The 15,450-nt window shown below is 41.5% G+C and overlaps 2 protein-coding genes across 2 annotated transcripts in view; one reads left to right on the forward strand and one right to left on the reverse strand.

Annotated features, from left to right (window-relative positions):
* LOC123407419 (polyubiquitin-like) overlaps positions 1 to 15,450 on the reverse strand; it is a 70,200-nt gene that overhangs the window by 2,387 nt on the left and 52,363 nt on the right. The window contains exon 4 of the mRNA XM_045100552.1: positions 9,611 to 9,624. Coding sequence (XP_044956487.1) covers positions 9,611 to 9,624 — 14 coding nt within the window. The remainder of the gene's footprint in view (positions 1 to 9,610; positions 9,625 to 15,450) is intronic.
* LOC123407421 (cinnamoyl-CoA reductase 1-like) lies at positions 10,440 to 12,300 on the forward strand. The gene is made up of 5 exons (XM_045100554.1): positions 10,440 to 10,669; positions 10,786 to 10,940; positions 11,042 to 11,230; positions 11,336 to 11,694; positions 11,898 to 12,300. Exons 1-5 carry the CDS (start codon positions 10,534 to 10,536, stop codon positions 12,064 to 12,066), a joined length of 1,008 nt encoding a protein of 335 aa, XP_044956489.1. The 5' UTR covers positions 10,440 to 10,533; the 3' UTR covers positions 12,067 to 12,300.

The raw sequence follows: 15,450 nt of genomic DNA on the forward strand, positions 1-15,450 counted from the left end.
GAGTGAACTCAATATGAAGTTCAGATGCTCCCTTCGCTCTGGTCCTGACCCACTTCAAATCTGATGTCAGAATTGTGACCATGGCAATCAAACTTTGTTATTAATATGACAGCCTAATATTGAACTCAATATGAACTCAATATGAATATTCAGATACTCCCTTCGCTCTGGTCCTGACCCACTTTAAATCTGATGTCAGAATTGTGACCATGGCAATCAAACTTTGTTATTAATATGACAGCCTAATATTGAACTCAATATGAATATTCATATTGAACTCAATATGAATATTCATATTGAACTCAATATGAATATTCAGATACTCCCTTCGCTCCGTTATCCACAAAAACACACACTAGGTCTTTTAGTGGTGTTAAACTATTCCCTCCGTCTTAAAATTATTGTCTTGGATTTGTCTAGATATGAATGTATTTGGTCACGTTTTAGTATCTACATGCATCCATATCTAAAAAATCTAAGACAAAAAATTTGGGACGGAGGGAGTATTAATTAACTAATACTACAGCAGTATATTCCAAATCGACAGGATTCTCCTACATATACATAGGACAGCCAGATTCTAGTCTTTTTTACTTTCATCCACGAGACCACTCTAATGTAGTGTCAAAAACGCTCTTATATAACATCAAAGAAGTGGATTTTTGGCTTTGGGAAGCATATACTCCCTAATGAACAGTAAAATTAAAATAAATAGTACATAAATTTCAAAAATTCTGATTTTTTTATAGATGTTCATATTAGTGTGGCCAAGTGTGCTTGCCAATTTTCATGTCATATAGGATAGCGGTGCTTTGTTGGTGAAAAAAACAAAATTAATTATAACATTTGGAGATAACATTTGGCGTTCGACTTGTTCTTTTTGAACAGGCCAAAATATATAAGTTTTTCACCTGTATATTTGCATGTGTCATTTTAGTGTTACAACGAACACATTTATTTTTTTTCCAAAAAATTTAACATTTGTAAAATTCATTTTTAACATGCAGGAGCATATACTCCCTAGAGCCAGATTCAATATCCGCAAAGTAACGATATACGGAGGATTGTTACTTTGTAAGTAGTAGTAACGCCATAAGGAGGACAGTTACTTTGCAAGTAGTTGTCGGCGAAAACCGCATGGCTCAAGAGGTGGTGGCTAGGGTTTGTAATGCCAAATTCACTAGGGTGGGAACCGCAACACGTAGCTGCCCCGATGCCAAATCAACGAAAAAAATGAGTTAGAATGAACTTGGTGTGTGCCCCTGTGAGCAAGAAAGCTTGAGAGACATGAGAAATTCGGCGCGACACCCAAATTTTATGTTTGTTTATTCTCGGATATTCCCCATTCATATAACATTTAGCATACATGGTGTATGTCAACTTACTAGTGCCAAATGCTAAAATAGCTTTTGGCACCACATTGTGAAGGCATTACTACCAAACTAGAGAAAATAGAGAACCGGAGGATCCTCTTCTCCATTGTCAAGTTCTCAAAGCAACAGATTAATGGTTTTTATTCGATTGACAATAAAGGCAAATAGCCATCACATAATGTCATTTTATTCCACGACGGGTCCTATAGGTAAAATAAAACAAGAATGTTAACACGCTGTCGTAACGGTGCTTGCGATGTCGGTTGTCCGATCGCCATGTTAATCTCCACACATGGGTGAAGTTCACTCACGAGCTTCACTAGTGGGACGCAGTCTCATTCGTTCAATCAGGCAAACGATCGCCACGTCGTCTCGTCCTCACGCCAGTGCATGTGAAAGAACCGATGACTCCTCACCATTGTGTTTGCTCCCGCTCCCTTTCCTCACGCAACAATGATGGTTGCGGTGCCTCATCACCTCTACAGCTGCCCCTGTACTCAACAAACAGCTAGCAGTTGTTCATGTATTTTTCAAATGTGTTTACTATTTAAAGAAATCCACGTAATTTTAATAGGTGTTCACACAAGTTAGAAAATATTTATGTAATTTTAAATATTCTTCACCAATTTTTTAAAATGTTCATGTAATTTTAACAGGTGGTCACACATTTAAAACTTATTCATATAACTTAAATACTGTTCTTGCATTTTGGCAATATTCATGTAATAACACATATGTGCTTATGTATTTATTAGATAATTTCTGTGTGATTTTACATGGTGTTCATGTCTTTTATTGCCTTTACAAAAAATCTATAAAAATGGGTTTACAAATTGAAGAAACCCATGTTATTTCAAAAAGTGCTCACGCATGTTAGAAAATATCCATGTAATTTTAAATAATGTTCACAGTTTTAAAGAATTCATGTAGTTTTAATAAGTGTTCGCGCATTTAAAAATTATTGATGTAATTCTCAAATTTTACGCACATTTAATTTTTTTCATGTAATCGAAATAAGGCTTAATATATTTTAATTAATATACATGTATTTTTAAAAGATTTTTAAAATGCTAACGTAACTTTAAAAGTCCTCTCACGTTATTAAAAATGTTAGTACATTTTTCGTACTTTAGATATCTGTTCGCTCATCACCCCTACGGCTGCTCCCTGCACTCAGCCAACAACTAGTAATTTTTCATGATTTTTTTAAATTTGTTTACTACTCAAAATAAATTCATGTAATTTTAATAGGTGTTCACACATATTAGAAAATATTTATGTAATTTTAAATATTTTTCACCAATTTTTGAAAATATTCATGTAATTTTAACAAGTGTTCACACGTTTATTAATTATTCTTGTAATTTAATTAGTGTTCTTGCATTTTTAAAATATTCGATAAAACATAAGTGTTTTTGTATTTATTATATAATTTTCGTGTAACTTTACAAGGTGTTCATGTATTTTTTTACTTTTCAAAATGTTCACGAAATTTTAAAACGAGTTTACAAATTAAAGATATCGATGTCATTTTGAAAAGTGCTCACACGTGTTAGAAAATATGCATGACATTTTAAATAATGTTCAAACTTTAAAAAAGAATCCATGTAGTTTTAACAACTGTTAACACATTTATTTATTGTTGATGTAATTTAAAAGGTTTTGACACGTTTTAAAACTTTCATGTAACTAAAATAAGGGCATATATATTATTATTTATAGCCATGTAATTTTAAAATGTCTTAATATCGTTTTTAAAATTTTAATGTAACTTTAAAATTCCTCACGCGTTATTAAAACTTTAGTACATTTTTTGTATTATATATATTTTTTAAAAAGAAATAAAAGTAAAAGTACAGAAAAAGAAAAGAAAAAAACACTTGAAAAACAAACCTAATGTTGATGAAAATAAAATGAAAACCACATGAGATGATGAAACCGGATCGAAAAAACTCAGAAGAAAACCCATTGAATACACCGTTTACAAAATATTGGCGTATAGGCCGGCTCACCAGTTGCACGCTAATGTGCGAGCACTATATACAGCTTGGAGTAAGTGGTATACATGGTCTGCGTTGTTGTGTTCATGGTTCGGTAGACGAACATTGCAAACTGGGATTTTTTACTTTTGTTGTTGCATAAAGCTATAGATCAAAGATGTGCTTCTTCTAAAACCAAAATGAAAAACAAGCATGTCAATCTCAGATGCATTTGAATATCCCCCACACACATATCCAATTAATTCCTTCTTTGTGCAGCTACTGTACCAACCACAACACACCTACCACAAAGAAGAACTCCAACTTGTTGGTAAATGGTTTTCCTTCTGTTCCTTGAAAAGGAAATATATCGTATATTTCATGTCCCGGGCCATGTCAGCCTGTCAGCTATCCACAAGTTCACAACAACTCCAGCGTCCGACAACGACGAACCAACAGAACATCCTCTCCTTCCTCCATCTTTCATAGAGTGGATTTGCAGTGGCGTCTTCCTAGCATCCGCCCGATCGACGTCGACGCCACGGGGTATCTCTCAGGGGGTTGGTAGATACCTCGCCAGCATCTTCAGCAAGAAAACAAGCAACAAGGTTCTGTCATGTAATGTAAGCATGACTCACTAATTTATGTGATGCAAGCCAGAAAACAAGGAACAAGGACACATGCAAGGTTATGTCATGTGAGCACGAGTCTCACTAATTTCTGTCATGTAAGCAAAGGTTCTCTCGAGGGGGTTGGTAGATAGATGTCTCGCCAGCATCTGCAGAGGCCGCGCGTTCGTCAGTCTAACGTGAGCATGATTCAGTAATTTCTGTGGGAAGAATGGACACGTTTCCCCCCGAAAGCTTCCTCATCACAGCTCTACTGTGATCCTAAGAAATCTTCAAGGGGGTTAGATAATGAAGGCGTGTGCGTGTATCACTCTACTCTAATACTACTATGAGGTACTACTATATACAAATAACTATTGGACGTAATAAAAGGAGGAATATATATGTTTTCAGAATTCATATATTCTCTTTCGCATAAGAAATAAAATAGTTTAACTGTGTTCTGTCTCAAGTAAAATAGAATTCCTAAAGTTATAACGTAATTTGGCTCTGGTATGCCAAACTTTTTTTAGAACCTCTCGTGAACCAAACTTGATCTAGTGAGTTTGAGTTTCGACTCAATGTTTTTCACCAGAAAATGTGGGGAAAAAGAAAAAATCAACACTATGGTCGCTCCCTCAAAAAAATAATAATTTCCAACTCTATGGTTACAGTAGTGGGGCAGAGAAATAAAAGATCGACCTAAAGCTTTCAACACGGGATCTGCAATCTAGAAACTAGACCTAGAATCCATTTTATCGGACAATAATAGGAACTAGAAGTAGTTTCATAACCGCAAGGGTTATACATAAAATGCAAAACGTACCCTTCTTGACTAATTGTACCAAAATGATCAGAAAATCAACGGGACTAAGATACAACAAATGCAGGCCACCAAAACTAAATTGACTGCTCCTCTCAAACAGTCCTGTAAAATAGCGCAATTGAGTACTCTATCGAAAGCTTCTAACATACTCTGCAACCTATATTTTGAGACTAACTTGAAATTATAGACAAAGACAGGCCAGTTCTCTACTTGAAACTTACTGGTCACTGGACCAAACTATCAACGGAAACCTGTCGAAATCTGCTAGCATATTGATGAACCTAAAAGTTTGAACACCTAACCATTGACCAGCATGCATGCACACTACTCCCTCCTTTCCGGTTTATAGGGCTCAAATCTGAAATCTCATCAACCAAGGTGAATTGTAAGTGGATGACACTAGTTTAAACTAGCCAATGAAATATTTCTCACATATTCAATTTCCAAGGCAATAAATGTAGCATCCTTTCTTTCATTGGACTTGCATGATGAATGTAGAAAACGATGCATGCATAGCCACTCATCTCCTTTTTCTAAACTCTATGAATTAAATATGGTGTGAGACTCAAAGCATTTTAACTCACTTAGACTCAAAATGAGCCTAATATAGTGGAAATCTGAAAATTTTAAGATGAGCCCTATAAACCGGAAAGGAGGGAGTATTGTGTGTCTGTTTTTTAAGGTTCTCGACACGTACGGTAGAGTGAACAATGGAATTAGTCAAGCCCAACAGCAAATAAAGCTATATAATTCCTTAGGTTCAACTTGTCAGTAATTAACTGAAGCTGCAACTATCAGTTCTGTTCGTACAGGAAAGGCAACATACCATCAACACAGCTTGAGCATTGCTCATAAAACAACATGCCAAGCATATCAGACCATGCTCTGAAGTCTGAATCTGTGCACCGAGTCGCAGAAAACAACACTGAACCATCACCAAAATCATGCCATCCCAACTGCCTCCAAACGTTACATATGCAATTCCTTAATTTAATCACCCAAGAGATTAAAAGAGGTAGGGAAAGAAGTGTTTAAGACCAGAACCAATCCAATGATTAATTAGCTAACGGGGCAGCATATCATGAAGACCTCCACAACGATGACCATACTGTGTGAAAGTAGAGAAACTACGTGACCTCATAGGTTTCTTGAAAGAGCTCTTTTACGTACATCATATTACAGGTTTTAAGGTGCAGTATATGGCCGCTTGATCACATATATAAATGCTCCAAAATTATTTGATGTACTGTAAAAGACTATATTTCATATAATCTTACGTTCAAATTATATATAACAAATATATAAAACATGTTCTTTTATATCATTATTCTACTATTAACTTTGTTGTCGTACACGATTATTCCATGGTCCCACATATACCCCGTGTGTTTTATATCTTTTTATTAATTGCATGACTTTTATTGTACAATCTAAACAACATGATCTACCGTCTCAAATTAACATGTTTCTAATGCACTTGTATACATGTAAGTGTGATTTGTGGACTTCATTGGTATAATATGCATGCATATATGCAATACCATTTGTGTATACATATATGCAAACCCATCTCTCATAGTATGGTACAAGCATTGTTCTAGGAACAACGCTGCTTCAGCTCAAGAAATTATCTTTTTCGATCGGCTTATCTCCCTTTTGAAGCCATCATACCCACAAAGCTCGGTGTTGCGGGAAGATCAGCCGACTGCCCATAACCGTCGTGCCGCATCTTATGCTCTGCTGGCCTGCCTGTATGCCCACAATCAGGGACGGATCTAAGGGGGGACGAGGGGGGGGGGGGCTAGACCCGCCTCAATGAATTGATTCTTCTTCAATGCTAATAGTTACTTCAGCCAAAATTTCCTAAAACATGAAAGCTTTGCCCCCTCCATACGTTCATCCTGGCTCCGTCCCTGTCCACAATGCCATTATGTCTCTTAGGGTTAGGGATGTGCCGAGTGCTTGCACATGTGTATGCTTTTCTCCGCATGATGTCCACAATGCTCAATTCATGAATTGAGATTGATTCCATACGTGTACCGATAATGCAAAGGTTTGAGCCTCGTTGTTGTAGGTGACATAGGGACTTGCGGCAAGGAGGAATTCACAATTGAGGGTAGGGACTCTTTAGCCCTCGCTCATTGAGTAAATCTAGCAGAACAAACATTGAACGATTGCGATTTACAACGCACGCAAATTCTCTAGTATTAACGCGGGGGCTCAAAAGGTGCCTCTAATTAGTGGAGAGGCAACACGTGAAAAAATGAAGATTTAACATTCATAATTTATGAGGCCTCGAAAGCACGGCAGGATAAAACATTGAACTTACAACTGGAAATAAAGTATCCCTCTGTCTCAAAATAAGTGACTTAAAAGTGATTCAACTTTATATTAAAGATAGTACAAAATTGAGTCATTTTTGAGTCACTTATTTTAGGACGGAGAAAGTAGAATATATCTTCTTATTAACATGATAACCTAGCAGGTATAAAATGTTCCTAAATGGTTCAATCAAACATGGTTCTCGTAATAATCTTCCCAAAAACGCATGCACTTTGTTTGCCTTTGCTAACAATCCAATTGCATCGGAGAAGTCGGAGCGGTGGCTCCGGAGAGCACCTCTATATTGTGAAGTGTCGGATCTGATTGTGTGAGTGACAGAGTCGTCGACTCGTGTGGACTGTGGCCTCGGAGCTAACATGTGTGAGTTGCAAAGGTTTGTAAGCCGGAGTGGCGGCTCCGGGTCATGTAGTGGGGTGCAACTCTGGTTGTTTGGGCGACAAGTAAATTGGCTCGTTCAGTACGTAGCCCCAGGGCTGGTGTGCGTTTCGTTGTATCGGCTTTTTAAACAGTTTTCTTATCAACTGGCATTTTTTTCTTAATGCAAAGGCAGAGCTTCAACTCGTTTAAAAAAAATGCATCCTCTGCAAATGCACCCGAAATGCAGCGAGACTAACTTGGTTTTGAAACGTACCGTACCTATCAGTGGACACAAGATTCCGGACCATGTCTTATCAACAGAATAAAAAAAGATTCCTGACCAGTCAACACAAAATGCAAACTTCTTCGTAAAGGAGAGAAGAAAAAAACCATATGCTTAAATCCAAGCGCATGGATGTATGTATGGTCATGAGAGACAGTCGGACAGTGATCCTATGGTTGCCGAATCGTCGGATTCTTATGTATTCGAAGACAGGCCAACAACCGCAAACGCACTCTATAAATAATACAGACCATCTGTATCAAATACAGACAGGGTTGTGGAAGGCTGCAAGGATGTAGAAGAAATGGGGGTAGGGACTCTGTGTTGAGTAAATAGACAATTTTCCGACCATATTAATCCACGAGATAATAATTAGCATGACATTGACTAGAGTAATGATATACTGATCATGAACTAACCTAGCACATACTACGCATATAGTTGATACATCTATGCATGCAAGTAGTACCGCTAGGATAAAAACGAACATGAGTGGGATAAACGAGTTATACCCTCCAATAGGCCTGTTGGCCGTAGCAGCAGCGTTGACGGTGGACGCGGCTGTAGCAGCAGCATCCTCTGCCCTCTTCTTCTCAGTTTCAAGGGCGAGACGATTGGGCTCGGATGGTGAAGACATGGCGATGACGAGGACGACGCGGACGTAGACGAAGCAGACGGACGGAGGCGAGCAGTCGCGTGATCGCTCCCCAAAAATCTAATCGCCCCTCTCCCGTACAGGAACCGAAGAGGCGGGGTTTCGGAGGCCTGCTCTCCCGTCGACCGTGTACACGGTAAACGGGACGGATTCGCCGGCGGCAGCGGCAGCAAAAGTAACGAACGCGTGAGGCAAATGTGATCTGATTCTCGTGACGGCTAGGGTAGGCGTTACCTTCTTATATAGGCGGCTGGACGGAGAGACGTGGGCCGAACCCACGTCCGAGTCGGTAACAGCCCACGATCCGACGTCTCGGATCGTGTCGTGTCCGTTACGTATTCTCCGTTCGTGACCGACAAAAATAAACGCGTAGGGATGAGCTCGGCTCGGCTCATTTCCGCGGCGCGGCGTGGCGGGCTGCGGAGGAGGAGTGCGCGAGGGCATCTTCTCTTCGTCCTTAGATTTTCTTAAATTCTCTTATGGGCCTAAGGCCCACTACTAATTTTAACACTCTGTAACCCTCACATTGAACGACTGCGATTTACAACACACATAAATTCTCTAGTTTAACGTTGGGGCTCAAAAGGGTCCTCTAATTAGTGGAAAGCAACACGTAACTGCGAATATGAAGCTTTAACATTCATAATTTATGAGGCCTCCAAAGCATGGCCGGATAAAACACTGAACTTACAACTAGAAATAAAGTAGAGTATATCTTTCATGTTCCCTTGTTACCATCGAGTACTATGTGATTTTAGAGGGCGCGGCTATCTTACGGGCCAGCCTCACACAATCCGTTTCGACCATCCTTTTTCCCAAGTTTAATATTGTTGGCCCTTGTATTTTTTGTTATTTCCATTCTGGGTAACTTTTAGAAACTTTCTTAGGATCTTTCGAAAAAATATCTTGACCACGTCTTCAGAATTTTGAACATTCGTGATTTCAATTTTCATTTTTTTTTTCAAACTATCATAAAGTTTCCAAAAACTTAGAACTTACTAATTTTGGTCTTTCAGAATTTTCAAAGTTTCAAAATTTTAAACATTACATTTTTTTCAGAATAGCGGGAGCTTCACATGGGAAAACAAAAGGGTAAAAAACGCCCGTGTGGGCTCCATATAAGAAAAGATATAGAAATTATAAAGAACATGGATTTACACGTGCGTGGTTCCCTCCCCGACCCTACGTGTCCGAATAGTCCTGGCCCCACTTTGCCATATGGGTTGACCGTGGGCGCGGGTAGATTCCATAGAGGAGTTTTGGATCTTTGAACTCATCTTTTTTTTTTTGTTGAATCAGTATAGAGGCGCGTAGACGCTTATAAATATGCACATACATTCACGCGACTCGTCTTCTTCTTATTAACATGATAACCTAGCGGGTACAAAACGTTCCTAAATGGTTTGATCAAACGGGGTTCTCATAATCATCTTTCTGAAAAAGCATGCACTTTATTTGCCTTTTTTTTGCTAACAATCCAAATGCATCCCGTGCAAATGTACGTGAAACACATCGGAACTAATTTGGTTTTAAAACGTACCGTACCTATCAATGCACACAAGACGTAAATAATTCACAGAATGAACTCGTTTCGTAAAAAATTCATGATCTGACCCACAAGACGTAAACTGGCGTTTGAATATGGATCAGAAACGCCACATTAGACTGACGTTTCTAAGTGCCGTAGCAACGTCACGGTTTCTGGTGTTTCTAAAATGGTCAGATTGTGAAATCTTTTGGAAACGAATTCGTTCTGTGAATTATTTACGTCTTCTGGATCAGAACAGTGAAAAAACCCAGTTTTTGGACCATGTCTTATCAACAGAATAAAAAAAAATTCTAGACCAGTCAACACACGATGCAAACTTCTTCGTAAAGGAGAGAAAAAAAACATATTCTTAAATCCAATGAGAGACAGTCAGACTGAGATCCTATGGTTGCCGAATCGTCGGATTCTTGTGTATTGGAAGACATGCCACCAACCGCAAACCCACTCTATAAATAATACGTACCGTCTGTACCAAATACACACACGCATAGAGTACGTAGTGCTTCCCACTGCAGGCGCTCACCAACACATACATACATACATTCACCTAATAAACCAGCATGACGGTCGGCGGCGAGTCGACGGGCCACGGGCAGACGGTGTGCGTGACCGGCGCCGGCGGCTACATCGGGTCGTGGCTCGTCAAGCTCCTCCTCGACAAGGGGTACGCCGTGCGAGGCACCGTCAGGAACCCCGGTGCGTACGAAAAATGACGTGCATGCACCTACGGCGACGACCGCCGGCGACGTGCTTATTAGCAGGATGCATGTATATATGCATCGTGGTAATCGTTGTCTTGTGTGAGCATGCAGATGACGCGAAGAACGCGCACCTGAGGGCTCTCGCCGGCGCGGCGGAGAGGCTGGTGCTGTGCAAGGCCGACCTGCTCGACGGCGACGCGCTGCGCCAAGCCATCGCCGGCTGCCACGGCGTCTTCCACACCGCGTCGCCGGTCACCGACGATCCGGTACTACGTTTGACCTTTTCATTTAGGGCTTGGCAATTGGCATGCAACCATGCATGCATGGCAGTGATCGATCGATGGGTCTTGACGGGGCATGCGTGCAGGAGGAGATGGTGGAGCCGGCGGTGAGGGGCACGCTTAACATCATCGACGCGGCGGCGGAGTCCGGCACGGTCCGCCGCGTCGTGCTGACGTCGTCCATCGGCGCTATCGCCATGGACCCCAACCGCGGCGCCGACGCCGTCGTCGACGAGTCCTGCTGGAGCGACCTCGAGTTCTGCAAGAAGACCAAGGTACGTGCCTGGCTGCAGTTCATACGTACAGTCACGTTCTGCATGCATGGACGTCGGCGGCGCGGCTCGTTGTGATCCTAGCTAACTTGGTGCGCGCCGGTCTAGAACTGGTACTGCTATGGGAAGGCGGCGGCGGAGCGGGCGGCGTGGGAGGCGGCGGCGGCGAGCGGGGTGGACCTGGTGGTGGTGAACCCGGTGCTGGTGCAGGGCCCGGCGCTGCAGCCGGCGGTGAACGCCAGCCTGCACCACGTGCTCAAGTACCTCAACGGCTCCGCCAAGACGTACGCCAACGCCGTGCAGGGGTACGTGGACGTCCGCGACACCGCCGCGGCGCACGTCCGCGTCTTCGAGGCCCCCGCCGCCGCCGGCCGCTACCTCTGCGTCGCCGACGGCGCCGTGCTCCACCGGGAGGACGTCGTCACCATCCTCCGCAAGTTCTTCCCCGAGTACCCTACCCCCACCAGGTCACTACATTACAGGAGTAGCTAGATTACGTGCGCCAGCTTTGTTTCATTGAGAAATAATACGTACCTGTGCCTGCTGTTGATTAGTAGACATATATATCAAATCATCACCTACTAATTAAGTGTGACGTCCCTGGAACTTGGGTGTTGGATGATTTGGTCACATGCATGCTTATAATATTTTTTTTACCGCGCGCGTGCAGGTGCTCCGACGAGGTGAATCCGAGGAAGCGGCCGTACAAGATATCGAACCAGCGGCTCCGTGACCTGGGCCTCGTCTTCACGCCGGTGGCAGAGTGCCTCTACGACACCGTCGTCAGCTTGCAGCACAAGGGCGTCCTCCCAGTCCCGGCACACCACAGCCGTGCTTGATTCATTCAAACATCACACAGTGCTTCCAAGAAGCATCCATGGATCATGCATGGTCATGTGTGGGGTGATCGAAGTCTCTATAGCTATATATGGATCTATATATGGACGCGTGATTTTCGTGTAACCTCACAAAGTAAATAAATTGGGGCGCAAACGGACTGTAACAATTCGAATTGTTATTGGCTGCAGGGCGTTTAGTTCTCCAAATTAAATGAATGGGTTAAAAACTTGAAATCTGTCCGAGATGGTTCTGCACAAGTTTTCTGGTCTAGAATATATGGCCAATCAACTATGCAAATATGAGATACGCGCTAACCTTTTTTTTTTTGCGAATGAAAATATTTCATTGATCAATCAAAAGAGTCTTTCTTACATATGGTGTCGAGTTCCTCTGGAGTACTATGCAGCCACACCGCAGTGCATTGTTTTTGATGTCCAAAATGGACAAGGGCATCAGCAATCATATTCCTACCTCTAACCACATGTGATATGATATGTTCTCCCACCTCATCCACATACGCGCTAACCTGAATTACGAGATGGACACACCAACTAACCATGAAGCTGTCCGTTTCGACATAAAAGAAAAACTGTCCGATTCTATGTTAAAAAAGAAGCTGTCCAATTCATGATCTCATGAGCTAACGAACATGAGAACATCCGTCGGAGTCGTAGATACGTAATGGAGTGAATCGCGAGAGTATTCCTAGTGATGACATCAGGAACGATGTGAGCTGCCTAAACCTGTCTAGAAAATTACGGGAGCATACTACAAATAACTACTCCCTCCGTTGAACTAAAACCACAATAAATATTTCGAAACCAAGAGAGTTCCACACAAATAACATTGAACTTCAGAATTTCTCCCAAAAAACATATACTAAACTGTAGAATATACGTGGTTGAGAGTAGTAGTTTGACTGTGTGCCCGAGGCAGAGCTAGCGCTGCCCATGATAATAATCATGAACTTCATGATTTGGAAAGGTTGTGCCCCTTCAAAAGTTAAATTCTTCGCCTGGCTGGTATTGCAAGATAGGAACTGGACTGCAGACCGCCTAGAGTATCGTGGTTGGGCTAACTCTGACCTTTGCCCTCTCTGTCGGAGGGAACCGGAATCGGACGTTCACCTTCTCGTCAACTGTTGCTTCTCCAATCATCTTTGGCGTCTGATCATTGCGAAGTTCAGGCTATTTCACACCGACACCTCAAGTTGGCATCTTGAGCAGTCACTCATGCGTTGGAGGGATGAGAGGACCGATCTACGGAACCCCAACAGACGTGCCATGGCTTTCTTCACCATGCTTGTCTCTGGACCATTTGGACTGAGCGTAATGTCAGGAATTTTTGACACAAGAGTGCTCCGCTGCCAATTCTCCTCAACTGCGTCCTCGGCGAAGTCAAACTTTGGGTCATCACCGACGCAAAGAAACTAGGACATCTCGTTGTACGCGAGTATTTGCCAGGCCGCACTGTGCCCGTTTGTAAAACTCTAAAACTCTATTCTCTCCTAATTTAGTGGATGAGGAAAATCTTTTGCCTCCGTTTTGGAAAACAAATCCTGCGAGTCATCTCTTATATAGCTAGACTAGTACGATTTTCATGGGTTGCTATGGGCTACAATGTACACATTTGAATCAAACAAATGATCAAGGAGGTCGAAGCTTATTTCTTCCTCATACATCGGGACATGTTGGGTCGTTAAACGGGGGTCCTGCAGGCTCTCCAAAATTCAACCGCATGGACTTCCAGGCTCCCGCAAATCTAGACCATATATGGGGAGAAATATGGTTGTTCGTACTATTCGTCATATTATCTCCAACATGCACACCCAACAGAAAAACCCTGCCCCATGACATAACTTTTTGTTTTCCTAATCGATCCTCCCCTTCTCGCTCGGTTTCTGCCATAGCGACATATTTCTTGTTGGAGCCCTCTCCTTTAAAAACGGATGATGACTACCTCACCTTCGCCATGGTGCCCTCTCTTTTCCAGATCGTACTTACCGATGAACCACCAAGGAGGAGTCCTGGGACAAGCACCCCACTTTCTGCCTTGATTCCCCCCTGTGTTCGCGCCGATCTTTTTCGAAAAGGAGAATATATTAATATCAGGTAGACACCAATCAAACGCAGCCACTACACCAACAAGATGTTTCAAAACATCAAGGATACAGACAGCCAAAAACAAAATAAAGAGAGAAATAGAGAAAAAAACGACCCTGCCACGGTGATGAATCACCCGTAGTAGTAGCTCTAACCACAACCAAAGGCAGCACTCAGACTACGAAGAAGGTTCTCCAGAAGCAACACCTCCACGAAGGAAACAATGCACAAACGTTGTCGTTTCCGATCAAAGATCGTAGGTTTCACCCTGTACAAAGATCGTGTTTTTCCAAAAACAATGCCTTTAATTAGGCCAGTGACACGCAACCAATATATATCAGAAGCTTTTCCGGAAAAATATTAAAGAATACACCAAATCATTTGCATATATTAATTGTAACTAACATGATTTAGAATAAAATGCAAGGGCCCTTTTTGAAATAATAAACAACAATTAGCTAATACAATGGTGGTTCTAATTCCAATGGTGAGCTTGCCGGGACTTCTCACTCAATTTCGTCCCATAAGTCTCTGTAACGTGCTATACATAATTCTACCATTAATTATTGAAACAAGTCAAATCAGCCCCTGGTCGCTAATATAAGTGTATGCATGGAAGTTTATTAGTGTTAGATGATTTGATAACATGGATGCTTACTGAAAATAATCATCGAAACTATTATAACTTATACACTAATATTAGTGCGTACTAGCAGTCGTCCCAATATATACTATATCACTAAACCCTCTAGAATTGGAGGCTTCTCATTCAATTGAGTTCACCAATTTGGAATTGGATCATCGATTTTAATCGGATCAATAATTTCTCACTCAATTGTTTTAATCCTCTATAACACTAAGCTTCCTATTTTTTAAGGCCTTACAATCAACTGAGCTCTCAGTATGAAGTTGGGTCATCCAATTTTGACCGAGTCAACAATTCCACAACGAGCTCTCTCATTCATTTTTTAATACATCATGATGCCTAATGTTTAAGCTTCTCTTGTCAATCCTTGATTTTGACACTGTCAATACTTTGTTGTGGCAATGAAATCTCTAACTTTGTTAAGCTATCCCATTTTAAAGCCCCTCATTCAACTCTTCAATTTTGATTGGATCGTCCATCCTGACTACATGGTGGGATCTCTCGCTAAATGGGTGATAAAACAGAAGTGTCACCCATGACAGATTTAGCACCAGCATAACACACATGTCACACAACGTAAGTAACTTTCTCATGTTTTTGTACTAATTAAAAGACATCCTATCACATGATCAAAA

Source organism: Hordeum vulgare, chromosome 7H (genome assembly GCF_904849725.1).
Source record: "Hordeum vulgare subsp. vulgare chromosome 7H, MorexV3_pseudomolecules_assembly, whole genome shotgun sequence".
NCBI lineage: Eukaryota > Viridiplantae > Streptophyta > Magnoliopsida > Poales > Poaceae > Hordeum > Hordeum vulgare.

What these genes read in the sequence shown, in the direction of transcription:
- LOC123407421 (XM_045100554.1), top strand. Translation starts at nt 10,534, where the DNA reads ATGACGGTCGGCGGCGAGTCGACGGGCCACGGGCAGACGGTGTGCGTG. An exon ending in AGGCACCGTCAGGAACCCCG is followed by an intron (nt 10,670 to 10,785) that starts GTGCGTACGAAA and finishes GTGAGCATGCAG; the next exon opens with ATGACGCGAAGAACGCGCAC. An exon ending in CGCCGGTCACCGACGATCCG is followed by an intron (nt 10,941 to 11,041) that starts GTACTACGTTTG and finishes GCATGCGTGCAG; the next exon opens with GAGGAGATGGTGGAGCCGGC.